The sequence below is a fragment of the Sinocyclocheilus grahami genome, unplaced genomic scaffold (genome assembly GCF_001515645.1).
Source record: "Sinocyclocheilus grahami isolate Dianchi unplaced genomic scaffold, SAMN03320097.WGS_v1.1 scaffold33.1, whole genome shotgun sequence".
Lineage (NCBI taxonomy): Eukaryota > Metazoa > Chordata > Actinopteri > Cypriniformes > Cyprinidae > Sinocyclocheilus > Sinocyclocheilus grahami.
Window position 1 is genome coordinate 1773430 of NW_015505212.1, and position 22543 is coordinate 1795972.

General features: G+C 38.7%; 2 protein-coding genes across 2 annotated transcripts in view; both read right to left on the reverse strand.

Annotated features, from left to right (window-relative positions):
* tmem168a (transmembrane protein 168a) overlaps positions 1-890 on the reverse strand; it is a 56560-nt gene extending 55670 nt beyond the window's left edge. Inside the window, exon 1 of the mRNA XM_016266765.1 lies at positions 628-890. The gene's annotated coding sequence lies outside the window, so the exon portion shown is untranslated. The remainder of the gene's footprint in view (positions 1-627) is intronic.
* Positions 891-958: 68 nt separating this feature from the next.
* LOC107580073 (probable G protein-coupled receptor 85) lies at positions 959-3802 on the reverse strand. The gene is made up of 2 exons (XM_016265823.1): positions 3649-3802; positions 959-2525 (listed from the first exon to the last, which is right to left on the reverse strand). The coding sequence occupies exon 2, from the start codon at positions 2365-2367 to the stop codon at positions 1234-1236; it is 1134 nt and encodes a 377-aa protein (XP_016121309.1). The 5' UTR covers positions 2368-2525; positions 3649-3802; the 3' UTR covers positions 959-1233.
* Between the last annotated feature and the right edge of the window lie 18741 nt (positions 3803-22543).

The following is a 22543-nucleotide window of genomic DNA, read 5'->3' on the forward strand; positions in this document are numbered from 1 at the left end:
CACACACACGCACACTCACACTCACGCACAGACGGCCACGCACACATGCTCCCTGTGTTCTGCGCACTCGGTGGGATGTAGCAAACATTACAGGGTAAGAAATGGGCTGTCGGTGCACGGTCTGTGCCTGTGATAATGGTGGTGGATACTGTTTTTCAAATGAACATGCACTTCGCCCTGATGTGGAAAGCCTCCCGAAATGCCTCAAGGAGACATTTTAGAGGAGCGGATTTATAAAACAACCCTCACCTTGCAAATGAAAACATGAACAAAACACCAGAACCATTAAGGCAAGAACAGCTGGAGTGGTATCTGTAACAAAATTTGCGTGTTCGGGTACATGGATATGCCACACTGAACTTAGCTTAACTGGTTCTCCACTGTCAGTTTAAGTACAAGGTTCTCAAGAGCAACGTTTTGAAAATTCAAACATGAGTTTTTAGACTTAGAAAAATGAGATAAGAAAATAACATTGCCAGACAACAGAGACATACCATATGGATCATAAAACTACAGGAAATAATTTAAGTTGCAATTCCAGAAACCACACAACAGTACCCGCCCCCTTAAGACCCGCCCACCAGCCCGCCCCAACCCCACCCTAAAAGGAAAAAAGATATCACTTACATTTAAACCAATTTATCCTCTCGTGAAGGTGTATTCCAACAGTTAGTCACCCCACATGTTTTGTTTACTTACAGTGAAAGAGAAGTCTGTTGCAGATTAAAGCATTCGTATTTCAGTTTGGGAAAAACAAGACATCCTTGCAATGCAATGGAGCGAGAGAAAAAAACACATCTTCGGGTCTTCTCATTAGTGCAACTTTTTAGACACAAATTCCAGTGATTCCTTAAGGTAACTGTTTGATTTCTTTACACCCTTTCCAGAGTCTTCCAGATATCCAAAGCAAAGGCCAGTTCCTTCTTCATGTATCCATTTTTTCTTTCAATTTTTTTTCTTTTTAGAGATTTTTTCTTTTTCTTTTTTTTTGCGTATTGGGTTTCAAATGGCCTTTCGCATTGGTTGTTTACTAGAACATAAACGCGGGACTTGTCCTCTGTCCATTCATCATCTTATTCCATTCAGATGGTTCAACTACAGGCCTCGAAAAGGGAGTGAGAGGAACAGGAGGAGGAGGAGGAGGAGAGAGCTGTACAATTGAACACATCCCTGATCAACCAGGGCATCCAAACAAAAAAACACATCGGATAAACAAGAAATGCCACTGAACCTTCATATAACACAGTAGGGTTCCCTCGGTAACCTGGATTTTCTGCAGTAGAGGAGCGTGGTGCTGAAGCATCGCCGGAGCTCCCGGTTGGAGAAGATGCAGATGAAGGGGTTGACTCCCGCTTGGGCGAAGCTCATCCACACGGCCGCCGTCAGGTAGCCTCCCGGGATCACTGGGCCTCGGGCGAACACCCTCCAGTAGCAGGCTACCAGGTAGGGTCCCCACAGGCTCAGGAAGAAGAAGGTAATGATGTAGAACATCCTGCTTATCCTCTTTTCAGTCTTAAACTCGTCCAGCACCAGCAGACGCCTGCGGCCCGCCGCATTGCTGTTCTGCCGGATTCCCAGCAGGGTCGGAGGCGTGGGGCCCCGGCCGAAGCCGGCCAGCCAGTTCGCCGCGGCCTGGCCGCTCGCCCCCGGGCCGTGGAACGTCCAGTTCTGGCTGACTGCGGGCACGAACTGCACCGGCTTCATCTTTCGGCGGTCGTGGACAAAAAATATGAGCTTGAGGTAGACAAGCTGGGTGGCCAAGAGGATGAGTGCAAGCAGCAGCATGAAGCCCAACGAGTCATTTGCGCGGAAGGAGCGGTGCTGGAAGGTGCACTGGTCCTCCTCGCGGATGAAGGAGTACGTGCCCACGTCCAGCACCGGAGGGAACGCCATGGCTACCGACAGGGTCCACACCATGCATATGACGGCCAGGCATGTCCAGAAGGTCAGCCGCTTGGTGTAAAAGCGGTGGTGGGCGATGGCCAGGTACCGCGTCACGCTAACACAGAACAGCATGAAGGCAGTGTGGAAACAGGAGAGCACACCCAAGAAGGCGATCACTTTGCAGGTCAGCGTGCCGTACGTCCAGGCTGAGCCATTCTTGACGGAGGTGAACACGAAGGGGAAGCAGATGGCTGAGCGGAGGATGTCCGAAGCGCAGAGGTCCAGCAGGAAGTAGTAGGGCGCTCGATGAAGGCTTTTGTCTTTGACCAGCAGGATGGAGATCAGGAGGTTTCCGACCACGCCGACGCCGATGATGAAACCCAGGGAGGTCAGTTTAAGGAAAGTGGCGAGCGGAGAGACATTCTGCAAGATGTTGTGGTCCCCTGCATGGCTGTAGTTCGCCATAGATGGAGAAGGGATCATAGAGAATGCTTAAAGCTTTAGCCAAGTATCATGATCTGGATGGAGAGGAAGCGATAGATCCATCTGGTGTGCTTTGAAGCAGGTTCCAGCCTTGTTCGTCGCTGCCTCTCTTCTAAGACATCCTTTGTTCCTTTGTCTCATCACACCTAAAAGGATTCCTGAAAAACACGATCCACCCATTAGGATTCGCTCACACAAAACAAACTGGGGGGCTTTGCGTTGCATTGCTTATTTCTTTTGTCATTGAGATTGCTTTTCTAATTGCATACAAAATTGCGGCTGCAACGGTATGCCGTCTGAGCCGAGCTCATACAGTTGCTTAATTCAACACAAGGATTCGGCGTTAGACACCAACATAAATCCTGGTTAAAATAACAGACCCCCACCCCCAACATCTCCCCCTTTTCCCAAAGCAAATCAAATAAATAACAGCAAAGAAAGAGAGTGCAGTCGACAAGATGCTCATCACCACGACTAGACATCCGTCTAGAGGCGTATTCATCCGTGGTATGATGGAAAAAGACTTGAAATCTAATGAGTGTTATCCTCTACACCCGAAAGTAACATTTGTCGAAATGCAGCAAGAAAAGCTGTTGATCACACCCAAAGATCCTGCAGAATCTGACCGTGTTCATTCCCTCTGTTTATCATGATACTGTGTAAAATCAGTCATGAATCCTTATATGACTGACAGTATAAAGGAATATGAAGAAATGCATCATGTTATATTTTAGATACATATAGGTTATTTGTGTCTTTCATACAGACGTTCAGTGCAACAACAATTTAATGCAAGTCATTTTGGGGAAAAAGCACAAGCTTTAGAATTGCATTTCTATTTTCCCCTCTAACCTACATTTATTGTTTATTAGTATTGGTATGATGACGAATTCGAGTAAAAAAATAAACAAACAATGGATGGCATCTATAAACCGACTCTGTGTAATAGCCTCCCGTTTCTTTCATATTAAATGCACGAAGAGCTTTTCTCTATATAATAAAATAATAAACCTTTGTGTATCCAGTTGCGTTCTTCCAAAAACATCCACCATTGAACATGTTTCAGAGCATTGCATCAAAATTAACAACAGATAGAGGATCTTGTGGGTGTTTGCGTACATTTTAGTACACAAACGGTCTATTTTCCCCTTTGCTTTTTAAATCGGAATGATTTCTGGATGGCTGAGCGTCCATTATAGGCACAGCAATTCCTTCAAATACATGCATGCAAATATCGAGTGCAACAGAGACAGCGCTATAAAATATCAGTTAAAAACATACCTGTTGATATTCCCCCTTTGTTTCCCTGGCGGTTATTTACATGGCAGCAGTCACTTTGCCGTAAAAAAAGGTTTAGTTTTGTTGCCTGCTCTTTTTCCCCCACTGTGATTATACAGTAAACGGTGCGGATGGCGCATGCGCACTGGCGCTATTTGTGATCCCAGCAGCAGCATCATCTGCACTGATGGGTGCAGCAGCATCACGGATCCCTTTTGCCCTTTATCAGAGTGTACTAGTGTCATATGTGCCGTCGCATGTGTTTTAATAAATGTTTACTGTGCATACTGTATTATGTCAGTAGTGCTGTATGTCACTGTTTATATTGTGCCTGTTTTCTTGTGCACTGCAATATCTATCTATCTATCACATATACATAAATAGAAGAGTGAAAATAATATAGTGGGCTTTATGTATTTATTGTGAAGCCACCTTTTAAATCTTTTATTATTGTCTCATATATTGTGTAGGCCTATTACATATTTTTAATGCTTTTGTAGTGCTGTGTAACATTCTGTATTTGACAAACAAGACTTTGATCTTGAACTTATCTAACCAGGGTATCATTACTTTCATTGAGTATTTGAATGTGCTTAGAGAGAGCGAGTAGCCTATATTACATATGGTTCAGCACACACTTGCACAACATAAATAATTAACACGGCCTAACATTGCCCTTTAATAAGAAACAAGACGGTTGTCTCATTCTGTTGCATATTTGGCACTGGACATACAGTGAACCCAAAGGTATTTTTTAAACACTTAGCATTTACAATAAAAAAAATATGTATTTTAAAGCATTCGATAAAATGTAAAATGGTTGCAGCAACCTTTTACCAGTTAGTCCTGAGTTAGAGTAGAATGTAGTAACAACACCAAGGTCCTGGGTTCAATCACCAACGATTGCATGAACTGTTTGCAAAAAAAAAAAAAAGCATATCTTGTGTGCAATGTAAGTTGCTGTAGATGTGTTAAAATGCATACGTGTAAAAAGTTATTCTCAAGTGCATACAGGTGTCCTAGCAAAATAACCACATTAACTATGGATATGATCCGCAAATCTCTGACAACCATGTGTTCAGACTCATTTTTGTCTTCATTTTAAATCTCTACTGTTTTATACTTTATAATTTAAAAAGATAAACATGTTTGTGGAATACTTTGCCTGAAAAGTGACTGTGAAAATAAAATTCCTGAAATGTCACTTATTTTTAAAGTGTATTATCTAATTAAATTACATAGAAGGAATGACTTGAATGTCTAAATATTGTATATCCTGATTTTTTTTTAAAATAATTATTATTTTGCAAAGAAAACAAAAAAGCACTTAACCTAAAATGAAAAATGAGTTTTTCTTATTTGTGTTAGTATAGTGAATAGGATTTTTAATGCATACAACTTCAAACATGTTCTATCCGTTTGCAACAGATGTGTACAGTCTCATACTTGCACACAATTGGCATATACAGTTCACAAAGTTTATTAACAAAAACACACAAAGCAAGCAGCATCACCCTCCTTCTGTAAAGCACATTGACATTGCATGCTTTATATAGACAGAGAAAGCATTAGCCATTTAACAATTAGTGATTTCATCAGTGTTGAAACTGGAAGCAGATTGTCTTGCAGTGACTGTAACATGGCTGGAGACCAACATCAAGTCCACCAGTGTGTTCAAGTCACATGTGTCAGAGAATGTCTGCATGTGATCTTGTTGTCGTGCAGTAATAATCTAATGGGCTTTTTAACGCTGATGCAGTTGTAGAAGTTCCCCACATGGTCCACAGAGACAGGAAGTGTCCAAGTGACTTAAGGATAATGCGTCAAGGAATACAATCAATAGCTCATATTATCCATATAGGTCCTTCCTCTGCGCGCATTTCCAATTATTTTCAGTATAAAGTCTTTATGCACTCAGTCACATTTCCAGATGAGGCCTTGATCGGCATGCAGTCATCAAAACTGGCCGTTTCGTGTGCGTGCGTACCAGCCCATGCACGCACAGATTCCCACGAGCGTCACTGTCGCGCCCAGCAGTAAAGCCGCCGCGTCTCCTCCGTCAAACGCCTCGGCGGTGCGGACGAGCGTCAGGAGGAAAAGGCAGAGCATCATGCGTGTGTTTTGGTCTTTGGGAGCCATGTTGTTGGTCAGTTGTGAGGAGGGAAGCGCAACGGCAATGACGATGCGTCAGGTGACCTCGCTGCGTTTCCTGGTTTTACGAAACCTACTATGGGAAAGGTTTGGTGACTAATATTCAAAAGCTAGGACGAGCCATTGGAAAGTAAAGACGCAACGTCAGCATCACGTCTGCATGGCGTAATTAATATTCATGAGCTAAGACGTTGCCATAGTAGGATTCGTAATTTCTTCCCTCATTAGGAATTTCACACGAAAAAGGCGCACAGATGTGCATTTTTATATATTTTGGTTATAAAATATTTAAAATGTGGCGATTTTAAGCTTTTTGGAACATAGTAGCTGGTTACTAGCTGTGAGCTACCTTCTTATAATGCCAGTTTATGGTGGTTAAAATAGTTTCTGGAACATGGTAGCGGATCACCAGCAAAACCAGCTCCAAATCATAACTACTGTGGCACTGTATTACTTTAAGCATCGCCTTAATGAGAAACAAGTTTCAAATATACATATATATATATATATATATATATATATACACATATATATTAGTGTTGTTATATTTTATCGTTGAGTATTTATTTGCATGTTTGAAGGGTTGACTTGACATGTACTAGCCCAGTTTTTGGCTAATTTTGAGGTCCCCTGCTATTAAGGAGTTCATAACATGTCAGTTAGAGTTCATAAAATGTCAGTAGATGTAAATTAACAATAATCTCTTATTACACCAAGCTTGTCTTAAGTTTTAATATTGAATTAATTTGTTGTTTTATTGTTTCTAACATCCCTTGATGATAATGTGTGTGTGTGTGTGTGTGTGTGTGCACGCGTGCGCGCGTGTGTGTGTGTGTGTGTGTGTGGTTGTTGATTGTTTTCCGAAATCTCTTAAGAACATTATTCTCTATCACACTGACAGCAGGTGAGAGACTGAAGAATAGCTAAGATAAAAATTAAGATAAATCATCAAGCCATCAAATGTCCTCAGTAATAATTCATATTGATTGCTAGGTCTCTCTTGACAATTTATAGTCGTATACAAAGAGCGTCACTCCGTGTCAACTCTGTCTCAACTCTGTGTACTTAATTCCATGAATGATAGCTTATGTTTTTTTATTCCACTAGTACTCATTATATGTGGTTTTTAGGGATTTTGCCAGCTCTGACTCCAGCTCTGTCAAAATATTTAAAATGTGGCGATTTTAAGCTTTTTGGAACATAGTAGCTGGTTACTAGCTGTGAGCTACCTTCTTATAATGCCAGTTTATGGTGGTTAAAATAGTTTCTGGAACATGGTAGCGGATCACCAGCAAAACCAGCTCCAAATCATAACTACTGTGGCACTGTATTACTTTAAGCATCGCCTTAATGAGAAACAAGTTTCAAATATACATATATATATATATATATATATATACACCTTGCTACGTGCACTGTGTTAGGCTAACCGAGACTTGTCATTTGCACTTATATATTGTTGCTCTTTTGTTAGTTTTGACTGCTTTTATTGTCCTCATTTGGATAAACGCGTCCGCTAAATGACTAAATAAATAAAAAAATAAGTTTATTAAATAAGTATGACACACTGAGTTATGTTTCACATAATATAGTTTTCGATTTATGAGAAAAAATGGTCTGTGGTTAACATAACTGAAGAGACTTTCATTCCATAACATATATTACCCAGATAGCACACATACGTCTGCTGTGTACAAACATCTGACAGACATCCTTCAGACGTCAGTTTTACATGCATTCAAAATCGTCATGAAAACCATCATTTTAAAAATCTGTTAGAAATTCTCAAGGGAATCAATAGCAATAGCAAATTATTCCTCTTTGAGTTTGCCTGTAGATTGGCATCATGAAAAGCTCTATAGGTTTAACTAAAAGAAAAGGCATTAGTCTACTTACTAACTTAATTAGCTAACACGAGCCAAGAAAAAAAACATCTTTGCAGTCTTGGTTATGTAATAAGGTAATTAGCTTTTGACTGTAGTATGAATTGAATACTGAGCTATCTTGGAAATGGACATTGGATGTGAATGGCTCCTATGAGGAGGGCCTTATAAAATAACTGGCATATGAAATTCAGATAAAAGTATCACAGATTATCCACAAATGCTTAATATGACACAATTAATGCTGGCCTAGAATCAAAGATAAATTGTCTGTGGGTGTATTTCATCTTTTTGGTAGTTAATACATGTGTGATGCAACCCAATTAAACCCAACAACTTACGTATATGTGCATATTTGTGTTTATAAAACCATATAATATTATTTTCTTGAAAGACAAAGGGGCCTGACGTGAACTTTTCCGTCAAGAAAATACTGAACACATAATAACAAAAGTAAACTAGGAAGTCATATTTCTCAAATTTGTTAAACTAACCAAAGGAAATCAGATACAAATAAGACATTGTTTCGTAACAGTGGAGCTAGAAATGATTACAATTTCCTAGTAGAGCATGAAAACATTTCCATCAAAGATTTCACACTGTGCTGATTAAATAAAATGAAACGGAGAGTTTGTTTGCGCAGAGATTTTATAAATTTCTAAAAGGTTTCTTCTACTGAAAGACCTTTTAGTTTGAAGGGTTGACTTGACATGTACTAGCCCAGTTTTTGGCTAATTTTGAGGTCCCCTGCTATTAAGGAGTTCATAACATGTCAGTTAGAGTTCATAAAATGTCAGTAGATGTAAATTAACAATAATCTCTTATTACACCAAGCTTGTCTTAAGTTTTAATATTGAATTAATTTGTTGTTTTATTGTTTCTAACATCCCTTGATGATAATGTGTGTGTGTGTGTGTGTGTGTGTGTGCACGCGTGCGCGCGTGTGTGTGTGTGTGTGTGTGGTTGTTGATTGTTTTCCGAAATCTCTTAAGAACATTATTCTCTATCACACTGACAGCAGGTGAGAGACTGAAGAATAGCTAAGATAAAAATGAAGATAAATCATCAAGCCATCAAATGTCCTCAGTAATAATTCATATTGATTGCTAGGTCTCTCTTGACAATTTATAGTCGTATACAAAGAGCGTCACTCCGTGTCAACTCTGTCTCAACTCTGTGTACTTAATTCCATGAATGATAGCTTATGTTTTTTTATTCCACTAGTACTCATTATATGTCGTTTTTTAGGGATTTTGCCAGCTCTGACTCCAGCTCTGTCCAGTTGGACAGAAAGAAACAAATCTGCTCCAGTGTTTACACTACTGATGTTTCTTTTTACCCCATGCCACAGATTAATTGGCGTATGTCATGGAGGGGGCTTAGCAATTTAGCATCTCACTGTCTGCGTGCCACGCAGATCTGTGTAATTTAATTAGAGCACACCTGCCAAACTAAAAAGTATTGACCTTGTAAGCCTGCCATGGTGCTTGTACGACCTTGTCATCCTCCTGCCGACCCGTTTCCCTTCCCTCGCACATGCTGGCTCAGAGATTATCACCTGGTTTGAAATGCGAGCTCTCTGCTATAACATTCATTTGGATGCAGGACACATATGGCAGGAGATGAATGGCACTGTCCTGACCCGCTAGAGAAACACTCTCATTTTTCGATATTTGGCGATTTGAGCGCTGATCAATGACCATTGCTCCTACAGGCCGCTCAAAGCCAGGTGGGATGGTAGGTTTATGGAGAACTCGATGATGAAGACGCGTGGGTGGTATATAAGAAGCTGGAGACCAGCACATCAACAACCAAAACACACTTAGTAGGAGTTGGCAGTATGACCAATGGAAGTATGATCTTATATCACAGTATGAGATCATTTCATGCCATTATATGTTATGGTATATTCATATTTGAAATTACATATATATATATATAGGCTATATAGATAGATGGATAGATGTAGTAAAAATATATTTAACGAAAATATGTATTATGTGCAATATATTTATATTTGAAACAAAAATGTTTTCATAACAATTGTTTTTTGTAATATTAGAAAATACATATGAAAACATAAATAGAAAACATTTTCACATGTCATATAAATGAGCATACGAGCATAGGGGTGCTATTGATCATATTATATAATATCCCTGTATGTTTTATGCAATTTATACTTCGCCCTCAGTGAACGCACACTGACTGTTTCCTCAAAGCAAATTACATCTACAATTCTCTTTGTTGGTGGGTTTTACCACAGTGACAGTTGTAAATTGTCAAAAAATTTTGTTAGATGTCAACGCTTCATGCCCCATCTGGAAGGAGCAGCTGATGATAGTATCGCTGCTGGTGTTCATTTGGTCAATCCGTTTAATTATTTTATAGTTATTAAGCCTTTTCTGTGCACAGTTGAAATGGTTTTAATTACTCTTTCTGGATTTCTGGCATGTAGAAGGTGTAAACACCGAGCTACGGCAGCTCTGTAATGCTAATCAGCATGCTTGCTTTCTGTCTGCTGTGCATATGAATTAACAATCAACATTCAACATGTGATATTGTTTCCAGTGTTTTCCTGTTTATGCTGCCTGTGCGTGTAAGCGCACCATATATATGGTGCTTAGATGTGTTCCTGTAGCTTAAATAGTACAGAAAGGTGTTAGCAACACCAAGTTATGGGTTTGAATGCAAGGGAATCCTTGAATTGATCAAATGTGGGCTTTGAATGCAATTTTACCTAGATCTTAAACTGGTTTTCTGGTTTCCCAGGCTGGTCTGTCGACTAGTTTTAGAGCGATTTTTGGTTTTGTAGCCAGCTAAAACAACTGAAAACCAGCTTGACCAAGATAGGAGACCATGTTAACCGTTAAGCTGTGCTGAAAATCCTTTACCTAATTTCGAGTTCCCAGTCAAAAAGCCTTTTGAAAAATTGCTTGTAAATCTCTCATCATACTACATATCACAAAGTCTTAGATTCAGTCTTTCTGTCAACTCTTATGAACTTATGAATGAAAGCATTATTTATGGATAATTTTGGCAATATTGACTCAAAAACTGCATACGCTCAGATCAATGAGGCCTACGACCAATCAGTTCCATAAAGAAATACAGAACCTGTGCAAAACTAGCATTTTCAGGAACACATAATGTGGGTTAAACCAGCTGAGCTCATCTTAGGCTTGTTTAAGCAGTTTTTTTCCCATAGGTATGTACGGTAGAAACCAACCCAGATATGCATATTTAACCATAATGCCCATCACTGTACTTTAACCAGCATGCAGTTTTTAATGCTGTTATAGGCTAGTAATGCTAGTTATATCAGCGTTTTCCCAGGTGGTAAAGTTAATTAACCATTGCCATTCTGGTTTGAACAAGATATTCTTGTTGGTTAAGCCAGTTAAGCAGCCCAGCAGGAAGTAAAGCATGCTGGGGACGCAACATATGCTGGTGATTTTTCACTGGTCTTTTCAGTAGGGGTTGTGCTGGCTCTGTCGGAAGTGGCAGCAAGCCCAAAGTTACAAATGCATTGTCCATCATAATCGCAGTGCCATCCCAGAATTCCCTCCACGGCCCGGTCCACCGGACCTCTGCTGCTTTTCTTCCATGAATCATGTCCAACTGCGTGGTAAACAACCTATTAAGTGACCTATTTGTCCGTGGCCAGTTTTGCTAGCTCACTCATGGCAATTACTTTGGCTGAACGTCTGCGGTGGAGCGCTTCAGAATGCTTCGCTTTCAAATCGATGACTGCACCCCTCCCTCTTCGACAAAAGGCACTCTACTGTAATATTAAGATTACATGAAGTGGTCCAAGACTGTGCTGTGAATGTATAGGAGATTCATTGGCTTTGGTTCAAAAGCATTAGATCTGTTTAACTTGGTAATATATGGTTTTGAAAGTCGAGATTTGACGTCTACGATCCCGCTTCGTGGAGTTAGTAGCAGACGATGTTTTAGTTGACGTTTGATGGATACTGATGCTGAGCAGTCAGGTGTCACGCGATGGAAGGATCTTATGGTTGCACCGAGAGTCGCGCAACCGCACGCATGCCAGTTCCATTTAGTTATGAAGTTCATAGTTGTACATTTCCTACAATTGAGCCGTCAGCACCTGTCGATCAGGGGAAATGAACGACACTGCTGATTGCACTGCTGGTAATTACAGAGTGCAGCGAAAGCGCTGCTGTGTCAGAGAAGTAGGTTATTTTTAAGCATGCATTTCCTCTGTATTCCAGGAAAGACTTACAGGTAAAGATGTATAAGTGTTCTGAGGCAATCATCCTTTGCAAAAGCAAAAACCTTAACTGGGGAAACTTGAAATTATATAAATGTGGTCAAACTACTCTGTTTTTGTTTGTCAGCTTGAATAGTTTCAAAGAAAATTACTCCATTTCTTCTTCCATGTGTGAAACTGAGGTTATGTCCATTTTTATCTGTTTGCAACGCCTTTAGAAACCTTGTGAAATCACAATTAAATTGTGTTTAGTGGGTTTGCAGAGTTTTTCAAACTGTAAGATGAGGAGGTGATAGAATTGAGAAATCAGAGAGACTCGTTTTGAATTACCAGGTGAATGTCTTTGGATGATCATTGAGAACGAGAGGTGAAAAAGAAAAAATGAAAAATCTATTTGATAAAAACAAGATTTGGCGGTTTGGAAGAGCAGAGAATACCAAATTTGAAGGGAGAGACTTTTTATTAAACCCGAAGGGATTACTCCTCCTTCTATGTCCTCATGTGACACAGCAAAATCAAAGACAACCAGTGTCCATACACACACAGAGCCCATTATGCAATCAAAGCGCAAAAAAAAAATGCATGTGAATATTTACAAATCTGTGTCAACAATTTCAGAAAACTCATTAAGTGATTAGTTAGCAATCAGACTTGCCATTTTCACCTGGCAGATGACAAACCTGGTGAAAAATATCCCATAGTCTTACATAAAATAAGAGAATAGAATAGAAATTCTATCTATCTATCTATCCATCCATCCATCCATCCATCTGTACTGCAATGCAAATGGCAATACATTTCTAAATCTAAAAATCTACACACACACACACACACGCACGCTGAATTAAGCTGAATTGTGTGATTCCTGTGCTGCTAACATCACCAGAGAGAACTGCAAAAATGGCTGTTTTTAAACAGGTTTCCTTCCTGAATAGGAGAAAATGTTTTAATAATGAAGAAATTACACGTCTCTTGGGTCTGAATGTCCCCACTGGGCCCTTTTTGAACACTCAAACATGTTTACCACTCAATCACTGTTGATTTTCTCTGTAAATGTTTGATTTTTGATTCTTTTTGGCAGAGATGTATGAAATGGTGAGTCAGCTATAGCACCACATGGGCCGCTGATTAATTGATGACTCAGGCTGTTCTCCAGAGCTCTCAGTCCGAGGAGATTCGGTCCATTGTGTCCACTTCATTTAAATGACAGCACAAGATACTTATCAATTAGTCTCTTTTAATATTGCTTTGTATTTATCAGAACATGTGAATAGACTGACGTTTTAGTCAACGGTTAAACAATTGCCACATGTATTACAACTTTAATGTCAACATTAAATCTAAATTGTGTTAACTTTCTTAACTGTGCCTGATTTGTATGGAATGCCCACTTTTAAAAATCCAATCAATTTCCGATGGATTTTGAATATTCTTTTTGACTCAGAAGTGAAATTGCGTTGTGAATGCCATTTCGTATTGACTTTAATAAAGGTAAACGATGGCACACACACGCACACACTATCAGAGATGCTGCCTTTGTTTTCCCTCCTGAGAGACGTTCGGTTTTATTAGAGTGAACATTTTAGATGATAATTAATCTCTTTGCTTTTCATACCATAACACCTTTCAGCGTGTTGTAACTTTTGGTGTCATTCGCACAGCAAGAAATTGTTGCTACAAGTCATCCTAATGGAATTAGCACATCTGTTTTTAGCTGTAATTTAATGTTTGGGTGCAAAATTCCTTGACTTGGCTTAAGTGAGTGTAGAAAGGAAGCTGTTTCCATTGGGTTTTTCCCCAAGATTTTCTCTGCCCTTTGCACAAAAAAATGACTGAACATTAATCAAAATCAAACACTTTTATGTCTCATGCAGATCCAAAGAAGAGAGCTCTGGAGAACCATGTGCCGTTTCCGTGAAATTCCTCTTGGAATCCCTCACCAGTCATGCACCATAAGTGAGGTACTTCTTAAATGCATAAAACATCTCTGCCCATTACAACCATGATTTTTCCACTAGCAATTTTGTCTAAGAGGTCTAAATACAATTTGAATGAAATGATGGTACCATCTAGAACTCATTTACATGCTAAAAGTGCTTTATAGAAACTTCAGTTGAGATTTTTCATGATAATCTTAAAGTTTAACGTCTGCCCCTAAAACTAACTTTCATAACATGAATGATGATGGTTTAACAGTTCTGCTGTAATTTCATTTCTTTTGGCAGACTTTTTCCCCCCAAATCTCATTTTGCAAATAACAAAAGCTCCTTGAAGAATACAAAAGGTTTTACAAAATGTAATTTAATTTAAAATGAGACCAATTAATATACATATATGTACATATATATGTGTGTGTGTGTGTGTGCGTGCGTGCGTGCGTGTGTGTGTGTGCAGATTTTTAGATTTAGAAATTTATTGCCATTTGCATTGCAGTACAGAAGGATGGATGGATGCAAACTTTAATTCTGAATGTGAAGCTAGCATTTCAGATCTTTGTAAGTTCAGTTGACACTTTGTAAAGAGTAGGTGGAAACACAAATTGTGAACTTTTAAGTGGAAGTCATCAGAGAGACAAAGACCAGATGCACTGCAGCTGTGGTAAGCGCTAAGATGACACAACCTTGTGTAATTTGTCCATGTGCTCTCTCTTTCTTTGTCTCAGTGAAAGGAGAGGACTACATAACAGCAAATTTCTGTACAGAGAAAGAACATTCGATGTGTTAAGCAGAAGGAAGCAATTTCAAGATTACATAAGGTGTTGGGGTACCGAGAACAATTCCCCATCGTCCTCTTTCGCCAAGGACGTGAAATGACACATTAATTCACAATCAATAGAGGCCAAAAATTTTCCTGAGGACAAATGTTGCACAGGTTCCTAAGATACACTATTGATGGTCACATAATAACCGCTTGATGTGCAGCAACATCCAAAGGCCTATTTAAGTAGGAATAACGCAAGTAAGAAAATTACTATTTTCCTTTCCTAGAGGATCGTTTTTTTGTAAGAGTTCAGCGTCAGTTATGTTTCATGTACTGTATATGTCAACCTTTGAGAATTTGTTGAGAACTTTAGAGGAGAATCATATGGGCAAATTGTTGAAATATATCTCTGCTGAAATACCTAATTAAACCAATCAAAGATGGTTTGCTGGTCTTGGATGTCCTGGTTTATGCTTGAATGACCAGCTGAAAAGTTCCCAAAACCCTTCTAAAACCAGCCAAAAGACTAGCCTGACCAGGCTGGGAGACCACCAAACCAGCTTAGGCTGGTTTAAGATTTTTCAGCTATACAATGAATGTTGATAGCTTATCTCAGAAAACTTTGCGTTGGAGGAATTTGATGAGAAATGTAACTTTACATTGGGATCTAGAGACTTACGATTGCAAACCTGAGCACAGTTTGAGAGCTCTAGAGGAGATACAGTACATATGAGACTGGGTCTTTTTTCTTCTGAGAAGTCACCATTTGATCTCTATTTAGTCTGTTTGGGAGAAACATTTAAAATATTAAAGAGAAGTCATTTGTGATTTGTTTCCCCTAAAGGTTCAAACAAACTGTTTCCCATTCAGCATTTGTGAGAAAGCAGCTGACTCTCCCATAATGCATGGGGTCAGTATCTGATGCTGTTGAATCTCTCTGCTGGTTTGGAGATGCAGAGCGTTTGCATGCACTATCACTGCTCCATAACAGACCAGTACCCCACTGGGCCAAAGAGTCTGATTAATGAACCAAACGCCCACAAAACAGTGAAGCGATGTACACAAACACACACACTGGAGTGTCTGAACAAAGGACTATCAGTGTTGACTCAACAAGAATAATTTTGTCTGTTTTTGTGATGCTCTTTTAATTCAAACCATTTTCTGGAGAAAACGTTTGGCGATTACTTGAGCAAAATCCTCCACCACAAGCTCTAGGGTGCCAGGTTGTTGATGTGAGGTTGTTAAGCTGTTCTGAGTGGTTACTAGGCGGTTGCTTTCTAGCCCAATTCTCTAGATATGGCTCAGGTCCCTCATTTATTGTATGAAAATTTGCTGGGTGGATTGTTTAGAAAAGTAATGGCACACCTCAATAAGCTTCACGATTTGAGGCATCATGTTCGTTCAGGAAACTGTGAGCTTCCTAGGTTTTAAATATGCTGGGTTATTTTTTCTACCCAACTGCTGGGTTGAGCCTATGTTGCGTTGTTGTTTTTTTCTCAGTGCTGGGTTGTTTTTGTATACCCAGACGTTGGGTTAGTGTCTGGGTCAATCTCACTGACAGCTGAAACTACACCCCAGCTATATATATATTTACTATATACTTCAACCCAGCTGTTGGGTTACAGTCGGAGCACAGGCTTTTTGCGTCCTCTTCAGAAGAGAGCGGTTCTCCGCGCCTCCTAACTGGTGCACTTCTTCAGTGAAATAAAGGTTTGTATATGTTTTATTCCATCTATAAAGTTTTTAATGTGCTGTAAATGATATTATTTTACTCACTGCATCATACAGGGACAAGATGTCAGTCAACTAAATGCGTCAGCAGCAGTTGTTTCGCATGATGGAAATGCCTTTTGACTTGCATAATATAAACTGATTTTGTTCGTCATAATTCTGAATTAAATTAATTTTGATGTTAAAATATGTTCTCTAATCTCAGTACTGTTTGTTTATGGGCAGGTTATGGAGTCAGTCACGGCATCTTTCAGCTACGAGTGAAACGCGAGGCGGCGGTCTGAGGTTTGCAGCTCCCCCGTCGAACAGCAGCCCATCACCGGCTCAGATTTCGGTGACACACCGTTGTGAGAATTAGTTAAAAACAACCCAACCACTGGGTCAAAACAACACAATAGCTGGGTTTGTCCCTTTTTAACCCATCATTTTTTAGAGTGCACTTGAATTAAAATGTTACTTTTAAATGCTACATTTTTGATTTCTAAAATGCTTGTTAAATGAGTTTAAACGTATGTAATATTGTAAACTATGCTTGTAAATTTCCAGCCCATTTTAAACCAGCAATATAGTCGTTTTTAAACAATAGTTGAGACAATAAAACAACCCGGCATGCTGAGTAAAAACATTTAACCCAACCAGCTGGGTCAAAATATCCCAGCATATGTTCTGTCCAATATGTACTCAGCGCTGGGTGTTGTTATCCCAGCATTTTTTTTAGAGTGTACTATTCATGTATTCAGTGAAGATAATGTACTAGTAATTTATAAGAGCTTATATTATTATGGTTTCAATTTAGGCTCCTGGAACCCATGCTGACAAAGATTAAACCATTTTGCTAAATTCACCTTCAAATTGACAAGCCGAAGGCACGTGGCTGAGATCTTCAGTACACATGGATTATCTCCAAATTTCCAAAGGGAACAAAGATTATCTTTCTCAAGAACTACATTTGCTCAATAGCTTTGACCATAAGGTGCCCTTCTGGGTATTCATAGCTGATGGATCTTATTATAAGTAGTGCTTGCTTAAGCAAACATCACTATTCCTCTTGCTCATTTTAACGGCTAGAGTTTTGAACAAACCCCTAAAGCTGTATCTGAATATGCATACTTCCCTTCTATAAAGTGGGTGAAAAAAGGTATGTGAAAAGAGTACTACTCTTGACCTAGTACTTCTGAAGTGCACATCCAATGGACACTGTACTATCCCATAAAGCCATGGGAAAGGATTTGTGAATGGCAGTGTAGTGACAGTATATGACATCTGGATTACATTTATTCTTCATACATTCATACTATATAGAACATACTTTTTTAATGCTAGCAAAGTACTTATTCAAAAGAAGTACCTACTCAGAGAGCATGCATTTTCAGATGCAGCCTAAGTACCAAAGTTTGGTGTGCAACCTAAATATGATGGGGAAAAAAATTATGGCTTGCAGTTACTTTTATTTCTGCCTGTCATTGGAAAAAAAAATTCTGGAAAAAAGATTCACTTTGAAGGAGCACCCGAGCTGATTCTATTGACCATAATTTCACAGAGGCTTAGGAATGGACTCTTTTGACCACCCAGAATACCCTAGCAATGAGGAAAGCACCTTTAACATTTTCTTTAGAGGACATATAAATGTAGTTACGGTCGGATCTGAATGCATTTTAAACTTATCTTAGATGAAGGCACACAGAGGGTTCTGAGCTGATGGAACTGTTCCAGTCACGTTTATTAGCTGTTTGACATTCAGGCAGAGACGACGGAGACGAGGGGGGTGGGGTAGCCTTGGAAACCCTCTGTATCACCACACGTGTGAGCTGCCATTGGTGGAGTCTGTCCTGATGTGTTTGGGTGTCTCTGAGCGGCTGATAAGTATTCCTTGTGTCTGTGCATGAAGAAGGACATCCCTACTCTCTCTCTTTCTCTTTCTCTTTCTCTCGCTCCCCAAAGACACTTTGTGCCTGTTTAAGCAGGAATCTTTTTCCCCTCGCTGTGAAACGAGGCCAGGTCCATTCCTGACGTCTGAAACGAATGTGGAGCGAATTAAATTTCATGCACTTTGCAGACAAACTGCCTTTCTGGCGAATTGGTCCATGTGTTTATTTTGGTCATTTTGGTAATGATTGATCCCCCGATCGACTCAAGAACATTAACACCGGCAAGGTTGATCAGACTTGTTTACTAAAACCGCTTGGACAGGCATTAGCAAAATACGTACAACATCTCGATGTAAAATACCACAATGCTCGATAGCGTTTCAGAGAGCTGAAGACTTAATTGATTTTGTTGTTTGACGGGACTCGGTCAACCTCTACAAGTGGCACCCGAGCGAAAAATGCCCGTTTTGTCCTCACAAACACGAGCAGACCCAAACCAGAACCAAATGGGAATTATTTAAATGCAAACCGTCTTCGTATTTACAAATCAAGCTGAATCTGTCTTGGGCAGGCTGGCATGTTTCATTTGATTTTTCTGGGCTACAGCTGAATTGCATGGCTTTTTTTTTTTAGATGGCTATATCAATTCAATGCAAAGACAGTCGCTATGGCAACCTATCAGGTCTGGAATGGAGCTTTTCCGCCCCCTCATACACTTATGCCAGGCACAGGCCATGGAGACGGGATATGTGATGGCTCCTATAGCTCTATGACAGCTGTGAAAACCATCTGATTGGACGGCTTCCATCTCTGCCATCATTACCCACCCGTATGGAGTCCAGTGACCGCTTTCACTTAAGAAAAGTGCAAATGGCCTGGGGTGCTCTTGGGTTGGCCTGTGTAAGTAAGTGTTTCTATGCAGAAAGGGACCGATCCAATCACACACTGTAGCTCAGCTCCAAAGCTTGCTGTTCATCTAGGCTACATATTTAGGGATCATAGGCATGCTCCTGATGGAAATGCATTTCAAAATAATTGACAGTCGCATTCGTGAAATTTTGGTGTAATTTCTCGGACCAAAAATGTCCATTGACAGTTTACACAGCTTACACAGAAGTCACTTTCAAACCAAGCAGCTTTCTGTTGGTCAATGTAGTGAATTTGAACAAAAATCGTTTGCCCTCATCGTGTGGATTGAAATGTTGCTATTGAAATTAATTCATTTAGAAAGTGAAATTTAGTCATTGTGGAAATTTGTGGTTAAATATATTAGCTTTTTTTTTTGTACTGGAAAATGTATAAATGACTGTTTCAGGTATTTTATGCATTGCTTTTTTTGTCCTTATCAACCTTTTTTCTCACCATATATCCTTTTCAGATAATCCCAGAATCCATCAGGGTTATTATAACTAAAACTAAAACCATAAAGAAAAGTTTTGTTACTTGAAATAAAATAATACAAACTGAAACAAAATAAAATGAAATAAAAAAAACGTACAATTATTTTATTTCAGCCAGCTGCCAAGGCAACATTTCTCATTTTTACATTTAAAGCATGTTTTAAAGAAACTACTAAAATTACTAAAATTTTAATTACATTTAAAATTAATTCAGAAAATAGGAAAATAAAAATGAAATCTAAATATTAATAGATACTAAAATAACACTGAAATGCATTGCTATAAACAATGGTGGATGGAGTTGAGCTGATTGTAAATATATTATATTATTAATTGTTAAAAAAAAATGGTAGAACCCAGAAAAAATTTAATCTTCCACCAAATATTTGTGTGGTCATGTGTAGGCATTCGATTAAGTTGCTGCCTATGAATAAAATTTCAAATCAGTAATTTATGAGGTTACATTTTGGTTAGCATGCTATGTAGCAGTCTATGTATACATATTCTGCTAAAAAAAACAATTAAAGTCAGCCTAAGCTGGTTTGATAGTTTCCAAACCTGACGAGGCTGGTCTGTTGTCTGGTTTTAAATTAGTTTTGGACACTTATATCACTTCAGCCTATAGGTCAAGCTGTTTCTTTTTTTTTAGCAGATATATACACACATACATAAGCCGGTACACCATGTCCACATGAGCTGTTGGCAGTAATTCTCATGAGCTGACAGCTGCAGGCTGAGGTGCTGTTTGTCTAGCAAGCCACTCAAGCTAAAATCAATCCCTGTGAAAAGCCGTGCAAGGAAATGTATGTTTCCCCCTCATGCATAGCAAGCATAAAACCTCCACCAGAGCAATAAAAAGAAGCCCACTGGTTTTAGTAATTAAGGCCAGGTTTTTTTTTTTTTTGGTGTAATTTGTGACTACAGTGGAAGCTGTGTGTGAGTGAAGGTGGAGCTTTAGCTGCCAGCGTTTGCAGAGGTGAAAGTCAGGGCTGTCGACTTCGTTTCACATCCTGTGAAAACTGCGTGCCTTGTTTCCTCACCTCTCTGCTACCATTAAATGACTTGCTGAGGTGAAAGGAGTGGTGTTATTTTTTTTCTTTTTTTGTTAAACATGAGATCACTCATTCACACTTTCCACTCAATTTTATTTGAGCTTCTGCTCTGTGAGGTTTGAAATGTCATCAACCTCAAAAGAATTGAGGTGGAACCATGACATCAGATGGCAATACACATATTACAGAATGCTTACATTCAGATACGTCATTTTATATATATATATATATATATATATATATATATATGTGTGTGTGTGTGTGTGTGTGTGTGTGTGTGTGTGTGTGTGTGTGTGTATATATATATGTTAATACTTTTATACCTAAATATATTATATTATACAGAATTTTATATGTATGTATATATATATACACACATTTTATACTTAATTATCATATCATATGTCATATCATATATCAATGACTGCAATCAAACATAAAAAAACTTTACTGAACAAGAGGAAACATTTTTAAAGCAAGCAAAATAAACAGCACACATCAGGTGTGGAATATAAGAAAAGGAATGCCTGGAAATCTGTTTTTATAATGAATTCTTGCATAAATTCTTGCAATCAGGTGTCGTCAGTTTTGCAGCATTTTTATTATTATTGTCTATTATGTTATACATAAAGCAGCTGTTATTTATGGAGAGAAAGAGAGAGAGTGTCATGGTCAGAATTATTGGCACCCTAAGTACGTATGATCAAAGAAGATTGTAATGATAAATCTGTATTGTTTATCCTTTTTTATATTTAAAAATAAGTAAATAAATAAAAATGTAATAAAAAATACAAGTTAAAAAGTAAAACAAAAAATATTTTTTTTTTTAAGTTTTTTTTTTCTAATTCACATTGGCCACAATTATTTGTACCCCTAGAAATTATTATGAGTAAAATCTCTGAAGACCTATAGTTCCATTTGTTAGCACACCAGGGTGGCTAGGAACATGACATTTTACAGCCATGACTGTGAGTTTCCAGTTTCACAGGAGTATAAATATGAGGAACACAAAGTCCAAATTCCTTTAATCATCCATCACAAGGAGTAAAATCAGAAAACATAGTTCTGATGTGCAGCAACAGATTGTTAAACTTCATAAAATATGAAGTCATAAAAAACAGAACAAAATATAAAGTAAAAAAGAAATAAATAAAGCAATGAAAATTTCCATTTCCACCATTAGAACAATAATTAAGGAGTTCCAATCAACAGGAAATGTTACAAATCCATCTATAGTATATTGTCTAATGTGTCTATATTGTCTATATAGGAAACCCTCAAGGTGGGTTTGATGCACACAGGGATAAAAAAGTACTCCATGTGTACAATCAGATATACTGCTGTATCTTTAATGTTGTTGGCCTACTTTTCTGCCAGAAGTCCGGGACATCTTGTTCAGATAGATGGCATCATGGATTCTAGCAAATACCAACAGATAAAAAATCAAAAGCTGACTGACTCTGCTAGAAATCTTATAATGGGCCATGTTGGGATCTTCCCTCAGGACAATGATCTAAAAAGACCATCAAAATCAACACAAAAATGGGCCACTGAGCACAAAATGAAGGTTCCGCCATGGTCATCCCAGTCCTCTGATCTGAACCCTATAGAAAACTAAAGAGGAGAGTGTATCAACAAGGACCTGGGAAACTACAGGATCTGGAGAGATACTGTAAAGAATAATGGTCTCTGATCTCTTCTCAGGTGTTCTCCAAACTCATCAGGCATTTTAGGTGAAGACTCAGAGCTGTTATCTTGGCAAAAGTGCAAAAAGTATCGAATAAAAGGGTGCCATTGATTGTAGCCAGTGTGTATTAGAGAAAATATGTATTATATTATATTATATATTTATATTTATAAATCTTTTTTTTTT

Excerpts from the sequence above, each read along its gene's own strand:
- LOC107580073 (XM_016265823.1), bottom strand. The coding sequence starts at position 2,367 with ATGATCCCTTCTCCATCTATGGCGAACTACAGCCATGCAGGGGACCAC.